This window comes from Paroedura picta, chromosome 1 (assembly GCF_049243985.1).
Source record: "Paroedura picta isolate Pp20150507F chromosome 1, Ppicta_v3.0, whole genome shotgun sequence".
Classification (NCBI taxonomy): domain Eukaryota; kingdom Metazoa; phylum Chordata; class Lepidosauria; order Squamata; family Gekkonidae; genus Paroedura; species Paroedura picta.
In genome coordinates this window covers 69,884,497-69,899,066 of record NC_135369.1, presented here as the reverse complement: position 1 = coordinate 69,899,066, position 14,570 = coordinate 69,884,497, and the positions used below count along the sequence as shown (strand labels likewise).

The following is a 14,570-nucleotide window of genomic DNA, read 5'->3' as shown; positions in this document are numbered from 1 at the left end:
TTACATAGAAAAGGAATCATAGTACACAGGAGATTGCAAGTGATATCTGGAAAATAAAAGTGTACAAGCACGCACATTAGTAAATCTAAGAAATGTCACTGCTGTGCATTTTGTGCATGAGAAGGAAATTGTGGCTTGTGACTTGCTGAAGATAATGAAACGAGTAATCATTTGATCTGCAACCAGTTCACAAGGGCTCTGATATGAGTAATACATTTAATACTGCCTCTTACCTTGGTATCTTTGCTCTTGGTTTGCTTCTCTAGATTGGCCAAATCGACACTGACTCTGATCCCGCTGCTGGGGACACATGAGATCATCTTTGCTTTTGTTACGGATGAACATGCCAAAGGAATGCTGCGTTTCATGAAGCTCTTCTTCGAACTCTCCTCCTCCTCCTTTCAGGTAGCACCTGACCATCATGTGTTCCATGGCAGTATTTCTAGTGAACACTGACAGTGATGCAAGGCTCTATTATTTCATCCCAAGAGTTACTCCAATTATGGTACACAGGAGATTGTGTACCAGTCTATTCTAGTATTAATAATTTAGAAAAGAGGAAGCTGCAACTGGCTCCATTTTGCCATTCATTTATACTGTATTTGTGTGTGTGTGTTTTTCCCAGCTGCCACACAGATGACCCAGTAGTCCCTTTGCAAAACCTGAGCCTTGTATTCGTCAAGTGGCTGGGGATTAATTGTAGCGATGATATAGGGCCAACAAACCACATTATATAATACTAGAGATAAAGCCCATTTTATTTTTGAATAAAATGGGTGCTAGGAGCGGGTCTTCTCTAGGCCGCGGGAGCAGCCTCACCGCAGTTCCTGGGGCCGAGAGAAGGCTGGCTCCTGCCCCCCCCTCCCCGAAGACAAAAATGGCGTTCTCTTGGCCCTGGGAGTGGCTTCGCCACGGCGAGGCCGCTCCTGGGGGCGAGAGAAGTCCGACTCCCAACCCCCCCCCTCCCCGAAGCCAAAAACGGCATTCTCTCGCCCCCGGGAGCGAGATGTCCGGCTCCCGCCCCCCACCCTCCCCGAAGGCAAAAACGGCATTCTCTCACCCCCGGGAGTGGCCTCGCCCGGCGAGGCTGGCTCCCGCTGCCCCACCCTCCCCGAAGACGAAAGAAGGCGGCGCGGCCCCCTCCCCACCATCGGCTCTCTGGAGCCTTCTCCCAGCTGCTCCAGCGGCCGGGAGAAGGCGGCGCGGCTCCCCAGAGGACTCACCGCATCGGCTGGCAGTCCAGTCTATGCGGTGATTCCCTGGCTGGGCGAAGCAGCCAATGGGGAGCCGTGCTTTGCACGGCTCCCCATTGGCTGCTTGGGCCGGGATGGACACTCGGAGGGGCCAATCTTCGCGACTCCTGATTGGCCCCTCCGAGTTTTTATCCCGGACAGGGCCTGCCCTAACTCCTCCCAGACAGCCCTTACTCTTTTATTCAGTCTGCGGTGCACAGCACCGTGGGGCTGTTTAAAGATTTTCTTGGTTGGTTGGAAGGGAAGCCACCCTGCATCTTAGAGCCATTCAGCTTATAGTCTTATTTATTTGGAAAACAGGTTATCTGACCAATAATAGGATCCTCTGATTCCTAGAAGACCAAAAATTACATTAACAAGTATGACTGCTTGCACCATATTCCTTGGCAATTCTTAAAGAATCCTTGCTACTTGCAAACAAGTGTAAATTAAAATATCGCAAAAATAGGAAAGGGCTGCTGTGCTTGATCTTTCACCGTGGCAGTACAGCACTAATCTTATGCAGACTTTCATAGAAACTTTCATTGTAACTGCCATATAAACATAATAAATGGCAAAAGACATGATCATTGGATATTCATCTATTTTTATTTGCTGGTGCTGTTATTTTTTATGATGATGATGCCAATGTTTTGTTGCAGGTTGTATTGCTTTTCCCATTTTTATGCAAAAGGGAGCTAAGTGAATTCCCAATAGAATGAATCAAATTGTCATTTCTGTCCTTTTTGTTTCTAGTCCTGAGTCAGCAAGACTTGGTATAGTGGTGTAGCTTGGTGCCAGCTTGGTTAAGAGTGCTTCTAATCTGGTGAGCCAGCTGAGTGACTTTGGGCTAGTCTCAGTCCTGATAGTTCTGTTCTCACATAGCAGTCCTGTCAAAGCTGTCTCAGCCCCATCTACCTCACAGGATGTCAGTTGTGGAAAAAGGAGGGGAAAGTGATTGTAAGCTGCTTTGCGACCCCTTTGGTAGTGAAAAGCAGGGTATAAAACCCAACTCTTCTTCATCATCATCTTGAGAGGTAAGAGAGGCTGATTCTGTGAAGGCAAAGGGGTGGCAGGTTACAGTAGATAAGCGATTGGGATGTGAGTGTCCTGCATAGTGCAGGGGGTTGGACTAGATGACCCATGAGGACCCTTCCAACTCTATGATTCTATGATTCTATGAATAAAGCTTTCACTGTCCTTTTCCTGCCTCATGATAGAGTGGATCTTGAATAGTCCATGGTAATTGTCTGCTAAAAGGCCAATTCATTTGGGGAGTATTTCAGTCTGCACTGGAAGGTGGGGAGGCAGTCCCAATCTTTTGTTAGAAGTGCATCCCATTAGCTGAGATTTACTATGGGATCCAAGGTATGTTATCCTTCCCTTCTCATCTGGCTGGTAAAGTTTATTTCTTTATTTATTATTTTGGTTTTTATATTTCCCATCTCGGACTAACTGTCTATCTAAAACATTTGTTACAAGAATAAAACAGTAAAATATAACATTAATGGCTTAAAAAGTATCAGCACCGATAGATGTTAAATTCCGGACAGTTGTGTGTGTGTTGGGGGGGGGGGGAAGGCCCAATCAGCTGATTTGGGTGTACTTTGCACTGGCAAACTATAAGCCTGGTAGAAGAGCTCTGTCTTCCAGGCCCCGTGGACGTTCTGTCAGGGCCCTGACCTCTTCTGGGAACTCATTCTACCAGGTGGGAGCCAGGGCCGAGAAGTCCCTGGCTCTGGTTGAGACCAAGCGTACTTCCTTGGGATCAGGGACCCTCAGCCAGTTGGTGTTGGCTGTGCAGCTCTCATAACCCTGCTTTGTGGTCTGATTTCTTTCTTCCAGGGTCTTCTGGTTGCAGTCCTCTACTGTTTTGTCAACAATGAGGTAAGATGCATGAGAAGAGACCTGTATTGACATTTTTTTTAGTATAGATGCAAGTTTTAAAATTCTCTTTTTCCTTAGCACAGGCTCAATACTTGAGGGTGCAGAACCACTTACTTGTATCCAAATTCAGAGACTTAGAACCAGGCTAGAATGCAAAGCACTATTATAACTAGGTAAATACGCATAAGTTGTAACTATAGTCATAGAATCTTATTCATTCACTTACTTGGGAATGAGCCATTTGAAATCAGAGGGACTTTTATACAAAGTAAATGTGTATAGGATTGTGGTGCATTATATTCATCATTACTTGTAAGTGAATCTCACTGAACTTGAATCATATAGACTTGGAAGGGGTCATACAGGCCATCTAGTCCAACCCGTGTACAATGCAGGATCAGCCTAAAACATCCTTGATAATTACCTGTCCAGCTGCTGCTTAAAGACTTCCATTGAGGGTGAGTTCACCAGCTCTTTACCTGCTGAACTATTCTGACTGTGAAAATTTTTTCCTGATATCTAGCCAGTACATTCTACATGTAGTTTAAACCAAGTCCTACAGGTCCTATGCTGCCAACAGGAACAGTTCCCTGCCCTAAGTGACAACCTTTCAAAAGAAAGAAATCGTGTCCCCTCTCAACCTCCTTTTCTCAGGTTAAACATTCCCAAGTCTCTCAGCCTTTCCTCATAATGCTTGGTCTCCAGGCCCCAGATCATCCTCATTGATCTCCTCTGCATCCTCTCAATTTTGTCTGTGTCCTTTTAAAAATGATGCTGTCAGGAATCCCAGGAAGGCGGCCTGCGGATAAATCCATTTGTTGACAAGACCACGTAGATGCCATTCAGTCAAAAGTACTAAAGTCTTTAATAAGAGAATCAGCAGAGCAAACATCTTAAGGAGTTACACAGAGTAGAGCAATTGGCAAAGACAGGGAACAAAGAGGGAATAGAGCTTATATCAAGTGGGGGGAGGTGGCCCTAGAGACAAAGCGTGGGAAAGAGACGTTCCCATACACTTTCCTGGGAACTGAAGACCAGAGAGGAGACGTCTGCCCCCACTACCATAAATCTAGCGAGGGCTGGGAAGCTCCACACTTCCAAAGATGAGCTAAGCCGGGGAACTTCAAAGGCATTCCTGAAAGGAGCAACATGGTACAGAGATTGGATGACCAAGCAGGGAAAGAAGAACAAATTAAACATTGAGACCAGAGTTGATCAGCGCTCCTGTTTAGAACAGGAGATGGCATGACAGATGCCTCCAGAACTGCACACACCACTCCAGGTGCAGTCTGGCCAATGACTGTGTTGATAGAAGCCCAAGACTGCATTCACCTTCTGTACTGCTGTATCACTATCTGAGACTTACTTTGAGTAAACATATATAGGATCATTTTCCAGCAGAATTTATATCATAAGAACATAAGAAGAGCCCTGATAGATCAGACCAATGGTCCATCTAGTCTGTCATCCTGTCTCATACAGCAGCCAACCAATTTGGCAGCTAACAACAGAGCATAGAGGCCAAGACTTCCTCCTGATGTTGCCTCCTGGCTTTGGGATTCAGAAGTGTAATGGAGGTTCCCCTCAGTCACCATGGCTAGTAGTCATTGATAGACTAATTCTGCATAAATCTATCTAATCCCCCTTTAAAACTGATTATTCCTGTGGCCATCACTACATCCTCTGGAAGAAAATTCGACATTATAATTACTCTCTGTGTAAAATAATATTTCCTTTTGTCCACCCTAAACCTACTGCCCATCAGCTTCATTGGATGCCCTTAAGTTTTGGTATTCTGGGAGAGAGCCATGGCACTGGCTGCCTCCATGCCACCTCTATATTGTTGAGTGCCTGTGCGTGCACCTGCACACAAGTGCGCGCCACCACCACAGTTGGGGTCATGGTGTTATGGCAGGTGAGAACCGTTGCCTTAAATCCTGAGTCAGACCTTCCAAGCACTTCTGTCTTGATAGGGTTAAATGTCAGCTTAGCCCACATCCATTCGAAAACTGCCTCAAGACACCAGTTCAGGGTTTCCATAGCCCCCCTGGAATCAACCAGAAGTTCAAGACTGGGATGTTAGTGGATTTTAATTCCTAATATTCAAAGCACTTAGAAAGCCAGCACTGGCCCCCACAAAGAGCACTTGCAGCAAAATGCAGAGCTCCATTGAACTAATGACTTGACCATGATAAGATAGACCAATATGGAATAGCAAATCAAATGAAACATAGAACACACATGTTTAATTAATACATAGGCATACTGATGAGACAACCTCAGCACAGATGTTGAAGTTCCTCCAGGAATATCAGTCTGGAAGACTCAGCACCTGTGTCAACTCCACCAGGACTTCTGTAAGGTAGCTAAGTGATTGTTTATACCAACAGAATCCATAGTTGGCCCAGAAATGGGAGGAAAGGGGAACTTAAATCTCATGACTGTTAGGGAAGAAGGGATAGTATTTGGAACAGAGAGAGAATGTAACTCTTACTGAGAATTTATATCTGGTTCTAAATCTGGCATCAGACTGCTAATCAAAAATTTGTCCCAGTAGGGCTAGGTATGGAAAAGACAATGTTTCTCAAATTAAGTAGGCAGAAAAATCTTAAGAGACAAGACAATAATTCTAGGAAAAGTTAAGAGAAATAGAAAAGAGGGAGACCCAACATGTGATAGATTGACTTAATAAAGGAAGCCGTGACCTCCAGTTTGCAAGACTTGAGCAAGGCTGTTAATGATAGGACATTTTGGAGGTCATTGATTCATAAGGGCTCCATAAGTTGGAAGCAACTTGATGATATTTAGCACACACAGGCAACCTCAGACAACAAAACAGTTATATTTGCTTCATTTTGAGACGGGATGTAAGTTAGGTGGGAAAGGATAAACAAGCAGGAAAAGACATGGGGGGACATACAAATAGTGCAAAGGGAAGAAAGAAAAACGGAGCACGAAGGGGGTTGGAGAGAGAAGCTAGCAGTCGAGGATGTAAGACTGCTGTGTGAGGGGAGATGAAAAATTAATACAGCATGAGAAGGAAGACCAGGCAGAGGAGAGAATAAGAGGCTTTCCTCAGATGAGTTCTTCTGTGTCCCCTGTTAGTAATTATATAATTGCATTTACACCCATACACCCCTATCACATTGTCAGGTATAAAAATGCCCATGCGTTTAGATCCTATTTTTATTGTCACTGACTTTCATAGAATTCAGCAATTTTATTTTAGTTTAGTGAGATGGATTCAGAAATCATGTTATATTACAAAAGACTAGAATCTATGTGGAATGTGTGGACATGCATACACAGAGATATTTAGACAGAAGACAGAATCATTATGTCCCATGATTGGGGGAGACCTTGGATGCTAAAACTCTAAGGACCTCCTATTCAACCAGAAGGTCAATGTTTCAGAGAGCATTCTTAAAGCTATATACTAAAGATGAACAGGTCTCTCTCCCCTCCCCCCCAATGGGGAGAAGATGTGCCTTCCAGTCCATTGTAGTTTCTGATGGCTGATAAATACAGTGCTATGAATTTTTTTTAAACCCTGGTTTTCTTATCAAACAGTTGACACACCAGACTCTGATGCATAAGGGGCCACATAATTAATTTTTCTTCTTAATTGAAATGTTTCTTTTTTTGTACTGATGAGCATTTTCAGCGTTATCCATTAACAGGATGCTGTATTAAGTAGCATCATTTTTATATAGGAAGCTAATTCTAGTTGATGTGATGAATGGCTTTCACTGAGGTTTCTAATTTTCCTGATACAGTGATAGATCAGATCACAATGTGCATCTGGTTAAGGTCAAGTGAACAATTAGCCACTGAAATTCAGTATATGTAAATAGAACTAGGGAAGAGAGAACTCTTAAGCCTGTTGAAGGAATAGTAGGATAAAAATGAAGTAGATGTTTTGTATTTGGAAAATGACAATATCTCAAGAGGCACAGACCCAAGCATTAACAAGACTTCTTAATAGCATTAAGGACCATTTGCTGTGAAACTGAAAAACTAAGAGCAAAGATATTTTTTGTGTGAGAACTTTTTACTTTTTCCTCTTTTTACTTAGGTCAAAACAGAGGTAGAGCCACATCTTACAAACAACCAGGTTTATCCCTATCACGAATAACGAAGAGGCATGCATTTCCATTATCTTTCCCCAGCATTCTGAAGGAAATGTGTCATTAGGCAGACCCACAGGGAAGCAGACCCACAGATATGGAAAGGCTCAAAGCAACATTTGTACACTCAGACTCCTTGTCTCCTGCTTTATGTACTATTGGATGGGTTATGGGTTGAGGTACACATTACTTGGAATTCATGTTCTAGTTTTAAGGATAAGTGCCAAGATTGACAGAGGCATGTTGCAATTTTGCAAACACTTTTTATACTGCAGACCATCAGATTTTTTCTGTTTCTTGAGTGTTTTAAATATGTTTATGAGGCAGCAGGAACTGCACTCTTAAGAGGAGAGGAAGAGAAATTGTACAGTGCCTATGCACATAGGTCTTTGTGTACAGTTAAAGGAGCTTGTGGCCAGGAAAACAGGAAGACTGAATGCTTCCCCACAGTGATCTATTAACTTGTGAGCAAATAATTTATGACTACAGACTTTTGGTTATTTGATGAGGCATGTTACTGTGTATTAAAGAATATATTGTATTTCAGCTCTTTAAAAAATTACATTTGGTGGTTTGTATCTGAAAAGTTTTTTTGGCCTCACACAGTGGCTATGAACAGGTGTTACATAATTGGATTTAAACTCATTATTCTGACCCAATTTAACAGTGTGAAAGTAATCTCATTATTGGATAAGTGACAATGATACTGCTTCTGTTTCATTCAATGAACTGTGAAATATAATAGGTACTACCTTAATTGGAATAGAGCAAAAAATTAGACTATATTATCCAAATATTGTCATTATAACTGTTAAACATATGTTCTATCTATCACAGAGTCTTTTAAAAATCAAATAGTATATAAGTAGATATTAAAATTCTTTGTCCATTCACAATGGTTTTCATAGTAAAATATTTTTTGTGATTTTTTTATTTAGTAGTATTATGTACTTAACAAAAAAATAAAGGAGTATCATGTACTTTATAAAAAACAGAATTTTTCATTGCAACAAGGCAGAATTTACTCTGCATAAAATTAAAGGGTTTTTTTTCAAAAACCAACTTCAATAGGATGTTTTACTGAAAACTACCAAACAATTGCCAACTCTTACCAGACTTTCCAGCACACTGTCTCTTGTATCAATCAGTCTCTAGAAAACTGCTTTTTGCTAAGTTTTTTATTCTTAAGATGGGAATCCAAAATCAAATAATAGTGATATGCAAACCCAGGAAGGTGCCTTTGGGTTAAATTATAAATCCCTTTGTGTATTATATTATATTGGTTTAATTATTTTATTGCTTTTCATAATATCTGTTCATTTCTGTTAATAGTACTGTACTTTAAAGAACCATTTTATAAAAAGTTCTGTTTGGGTATCCTCTCTCGTCCAGTTCCTTTACCTAATGAAATCTTAATTTTTCCATACCACATTGACCTGTACCATATACTTCAAATTTAATATTGGTTTCCTACATATATCTGTTTGCTAGGCTCAGTTTAGATCTCATAAACAACCTTCAGCTTATTTGTGATAAGCACAAACTACATCCACTTGTCAAACATGTGGAGATTGAAGTAAGGAGCTTTTAATTAACTCCAGTTATCCATAAAGTCCAAAAGTCAACACTCATATGTTATTTCCCCACTAATTTCCCCACTAACACTTAGGTTTAATTCTCAATAAGAATCCCAGTTACTCGAAAAACAAGAAACAGTTTTTCTCTACCAGTTGGACATCATGACAAGCCAGAGTTAGTGGAAAACTCCTAAATGAAGAGGCTATGCAAAATTGACAGTAAACCAGGTTTGTGCCAGTTACAGACTCAGGTTTGCTTATGTCTGAATGCAGCCCTATTCTAAAATCTCAGTTCAGTATCTAAGCGTGTGTTGTATCTAAATAACATCAGAAATAACATAGAACTGAAGGGTGATATTTTTGAGAAATGAAAACTTCCTCACTTTATCCTAACTCAATAGTAGGGTATGTGTTCTAACCATTTTACTGTATATTTCATCAATTAGAGAGAATGCCAGATTGTACAAGCAGCAGCTTCTGAAGAACTAAACAGTGACTCACAAAATCTCCTTCCCTGCCAGATATGTTTTTAGTCTTTAAGGTGCTACTGGACTTTTGCTTTTTTCTACTACTGCAGACAGACTATCAAAGTTATCAATCGTAGTCAACAGCATTGCATCTAGTAATTTTTAATCAAATGCCAAAACCTATGGGGAATACAGAAACCAGACTTCACTGGAATTTCATTAATTCATTCATTTATGCAATTTCTATTGTACCACTTTCCTTAGACTCATGGTGGGTTACATAAAACAGATTTAAAAACCCAATAAAGCCAACACCCTTAAAAACATAAACCACAAGAAAATGGCAGTCCCCCTTCCACTCCCTTTATCAGCCAATTGTCACAGGATGGGGGGTCTGCATGATGGTACTGCATTGGCCAGAGGAAGGGCCCCAGTTATTCCTAACCCCAGCCTCAACCAAAGACCTGATGAAAGAGTGCCATTTTACAGGCCCTGCGAAACTTAGACATTCTTGTTGCAGTCGTAGTTGGGATAGTGATACAAATGTAAGGCATCTGACTGTGTGTGTGGGGGGGGGGGACATATATCCTGAGAGCCAGTTTGGTGTAGTAGTTAGGAGTGTGGATTTCTAATCTGGCATGCCGGGTTCGATTCTGCGCTCCCCCACATGCAGCCAGCTGGGTGACCTTGGGCTCACCATGGCACTGATAAAACTGTTCTGACCGAGCAGTGATATCAAGGCTCTCTCAGCCTCACCCACCTCACAGAGTGTCTGTTGTGGGGAGAGGAATGGGAAAGCAACTGTAAGCTGCTTTGAGCCTCCTTCGGGTAGGGAAAAGTGGCATATAAGAACCAACTCTTCTTCTTCTTCTTCTAATACAAAACCCTCTATTTTTACATGAAATGAATAATACTGTCCAAAAATATTGATACATTCCATAACCTTTGCTAACCATGTCACAAATTCCTCCCCACCCCTAACACTCCCAAGAAACCTAACTCCCCAAACGGAGCGATGCCTATGCTAAAGCTAACCGTAATCTGAGAATTTATGATTATACAAATACTTCTATTTTTACATATGTCAAAAAATACTTATCCATCCTATAGCCTTTCCTAACCATGTCACAAATTCTTACCCTCCCCTACCACTACAAATAAACCTACAAACTCCCCAAACGGACCCATGCCTAAAACATCCCGTGGCCTTTTCTAACTATGTGATAAATTCTTCCCCAGCCCTAATGTTCTTAATAAACCTACTAACTTTCCAAACGGAGCCATGCCTTTGCTAACTCTAATGTGAGACTTCATGGTAATATAAATCCTTCTATTTTTACATGCACAATTATGTCAAAATAAATATAAACATCACATAGACTTTCCTAACCATGTCACAAATTCTTCTGAACCCTTAATATTCCGAATAAACCTACTAACTCACCGAATGGAGCCATGCCTAAACTAACCCTAACCCTAATCTGAGAATCTACGCTAATATAAATCTCTCTATTTTACATGCACAATAATGTCAAAAAATAGTTGTACATCCCACAACCTTTCCTAACCATGTGATAAATTCTCCCCCTCCCCTACCACTATCAGTAAACCTACAAACTCCATAAATGGACCCATTCCTAAATTAACCCTAACCCTAATATGAGAATTTACACTAAGAAAAATCCCTCTATTTTTATGTGCACAATAATGTCCAAAAATAATAATACATCATATACCCTTTCCTAACCACATCACCAATTGGTCCACACTATTAACACTCCCAGTAAAACTACTAACTCCCTAAATGGACCCATGCCTAAACTAACCCTAACCTGAGAATGTACACTAATATAAATCCATCTATTTTTACATGCACAATAATGTAAAAAATATTTAAACATCCCATAGCCTTTCCTAACCATGTTCCAAATTCTTCCCCGCCCCTGCCACTACCAATAAAACTACAAACTCTAAGCTAACCCTAACCGTAACCCGAGAATCTATGCTAATAATTCCCTGTATTTTTACATGCACAGTAATATCCAGAAATAATTATAATAAATTATAAATAAGGGCATAATAACAACAAGGGGGTACCCAAGGGGGTCAGGGATTCCAATAATAAGGGGAAGAGGCAGGGACAGCGGTGGGAGGAGGCTGGACAATAGAAGGGGTTTGAGAAATGACCATGCTCGAACTCCTTCTAACCTCCGCCCCATCTCTCAGGCCACTAGGGTGGAGGCAAAGGTGAACAACCCACCTCCGACACTGATGCTGTGCAACGCCAGGTCCATCAACAACAAAGCCTCCACCCTGCAAGCGTATTTCGCAGAGCAGGGGGTAGACCTGGCGTGCCTGACGGAAACCTGGACCAGGGACGGCGAAACAGTCGCCCTTAAAGAGCTAACCCCGGCTGGGTTCTCCGTCCACCATCAGTCACGGACTGTGGGGTGGGGAGGGGGTGTGGCAATCCTGATCCGTGACAACATCTCCTTCAGGGCTCTCTCTGCGCCGAAAATTCCAGGAATTGAATGTGTTGGCCTCGGGTGGGGTACAACCGAGAGCGTGGCCATCTGGGTGGTGTATCGCGCGCCCAATGAACCTCCAGATGCCCTGCCAGCCCTGCTAGAGGTGGCGGCTGCCTGGACATTACAGTCTCCTAGACTATTAATCCTGGGGGACTTTAATGTCCATGCGGAATTGCCACCCTCTGGCAATGGGCTGGACCTGGTGTCGGCCATGGCGACACTAGGGCTCTCGCAATTTGTTGTTGGCCCTACCCACCAGGCAGGTCACACCCTGGATCAGATTTTTGGAGCAGGGTTGAGTGTGGATCCGGTCACGACTACTGCCGTGCCATGGTCGGACCACTATACCCTGAAGACCCGGCTTAAGCTGCCACCTCCCCCTCACTTGGGCGTCGAGCAAATTTCAGCTCGCCCACGGAGACTTATGGATCCGATTGGATTCCTGAATGCTCTGCGGGACCCAATGCCTCCCTGCACTTCTCTAGATGGACTGGTCAGTGACTGGCATGAAAGATTGCTGGCTGCCATTGACGAGATAGCTCCCAGATGTCCTCTCCGTCCCCATCTCAAGCGGGCCCCATGGTACACCGAGGAGCTCCGCGAGAAGAAACGGGAACTGAGACGACTAGAGCGAGTTTGGAGGAAGACTCGCAACGAAGAATCGAGAGCATCTTATAGAATGCAGTTAAGAGCCTATGAGATGGCGGTGAAGTCAGTGAAACGCAACTTTTACTCGACTAGCATCGCATCTGCGCACTCACGCCCAGCACAACTATTTAGGGTAGTCCGATCTCTCACCGCCCTTGATGAAGGGCGCCAAAACAATAGCCAATTGGACATTAGCTGTGAGGCATTTGCGAGTCACTTCGCAGACAAAATCTCGACTCTCCGCCATGACCTCCCTCCAACTTTGGACACAGAAAGTGAACTGGAGGCTCCTTGGCCGTCTTTGGAGAGAACAATGAGTTACTTCAGATGACTCTCATTAGATGAAGTGGACAGGATGCTAGCAACAACGAGGCCAACCACTTGCCCTTTAGGAGCCTCCAGCGTGGCTCCTAAAAACAACAGACCTAAGAATAGGAGCTCCCCTCCGGGAAATAATCAACCTCTCCCTTTCAACAGGAGAATTCCCGGAGGGATTAAAAGAGGCAGTGGTACGCCCGTTGTTCAAAAAACCATCCTTAGCTCTGCAGGAGCCTGACAACTACCGCCCCGTCTCGCATCTGGCGTTTCTGGGGAAGTTGGTTGAAAGGGCTGCTGCGGGCCAAATATCAGCAGTCCTGGAAGAAACTTCAGGCCTTGATCCATTTCAGTCGGGCTTCCGGCCTGGCCACGGGGTGGAGACAGCGCTAGTCACCCTGATGGATGACCTCCGCCGCCAACTGGACCAAGGCGGGTCAGCGCTGCTGATACTATTAGACCTGTCAGCAGCGTTTGACACAGTCGATCATGAGCTCCTAGCTCACCACCTTGCCGACGCTGGGATACGGGGGACAGCCCTCAAATGGCTGATCTCCTTCCTACAGTGTCGCAGACAGAGGGTAGCAATAGGAGAGAATCTAGCCGTCACCAGCTCACATGTGGAGTCCCACAAGGAGCAGTGCTCTCTCCTATCCTATTTAATATCTTCATGCGCCCTCTTGCTCAGCTGGTGCGGAGGTTTGGGCTGGGTTGCCACCAATATGCAGATGACACCCAGCTCTTCCTCCTGATGGATGACTGCCCTGACTCCCCCCCAGAATCTTTAGCCAAATGCCTGGAAGCAGTGACAAAATGGATCAAGCAGAGTCGTCTGAAGCTCAATCCTGCAAAGACGGAGGTCCTGTGTTTGGGTAGGAAGGGACCATGGGAGGAAGCACGCCTGCCCATCCTGGATGGTGTGCAGCTCCTAGCGACTCACTTCGCCAGGAACCTGGGCGTGATCCTGGATGCTTCCCTTACAATGGAAGCCCAGGTCACGAAGGTAGCACGGCTGGCATTTTACCACCTCCACCAAGCCAAACTACTAGCGCCCTACCTGGAACCCGAGCACCTAGCCACAGTGATCCATGCGATGGTCACCTCCAGACTGGACTTCTGCAACTCGCTCTATGCAGGCCTACCCTTATCCTTGATCCAGAAACTACAACTGGTGCAGAATGCCGCGGCCAGGATTCTCACTAAGACATCATGGAGATCACATATCCGGCCGGTACTTCAAGAACTTGGTTGGCTCCCAGTTGAATTCCGGATTAAGCTTAAGGTTTTGGTAATCACCTTTAAGGCCATACGCGGTCTGGGCCCAGTGTATCTGAGAGACCGCCTCCCTGCCTATACCCCCAGAAGAGCTCTACGCTCCGCCACCTCCAACTGGCTATGGATCCCTGGCCCTAAAGAGGCATGTCGGGCCTCAACAAGGGCCAGGGCCTTTTCAGTCCTGGCCCCCACCTGGTGGAATGAGCTCCCCGAAGAGATCAGGGCCCTGCCGGAACTTCCACAATTCCGTAGGGCCTGCAAAAAGGAGCTCTTCCACCAGGCATTTGGTGGGGCTGACTGAGCAATAACACCTACAGGTGCCCCCCAGACTGAGGGAACAAACCGACTGAGGGATTGTCAAGTTATTGTTGAAGTGCCGTTCTAATTGTTCCAGTTGATATTTTGTTGTTACTGTTATATTGTTATATTGATTTTTGATATTGATTTTGATAGTGTTCTATGTGAATGTTCAAAAATGTTTTATGTAAACCGCCCAGAGCCATAGGGAAGGGCG

The 14,570-nt window shown here is 43.9% G+C and overlaps 1 protein-coding gene across 2 annotated transcripts in view; it reads left to right on the top strand.

The window, feature by feature from the left end:
- GLP1R (glucagon like peptide 1 receptor) overlaps positions 1-14,570 on the top strand; it is a 187,189-nt gene that overhangs the window by 161,790 nt on the left and 10,829 nt on the right. For both annotated transcript variants that reach the window (XM_077342038.1, XM_077342030.1), the window contains 2 exons: positions 267-405; positions 3,078-3,119. In XM_077342038.1, coding sequence (XP_077198153.1) covers positions 267-405; positions 3,078-3,119 — 181 coding nt within the window. The remainder of the gene's footprint in view (positions 1-266; positions 406-3,077; positions 3,120-14,570) is intronic.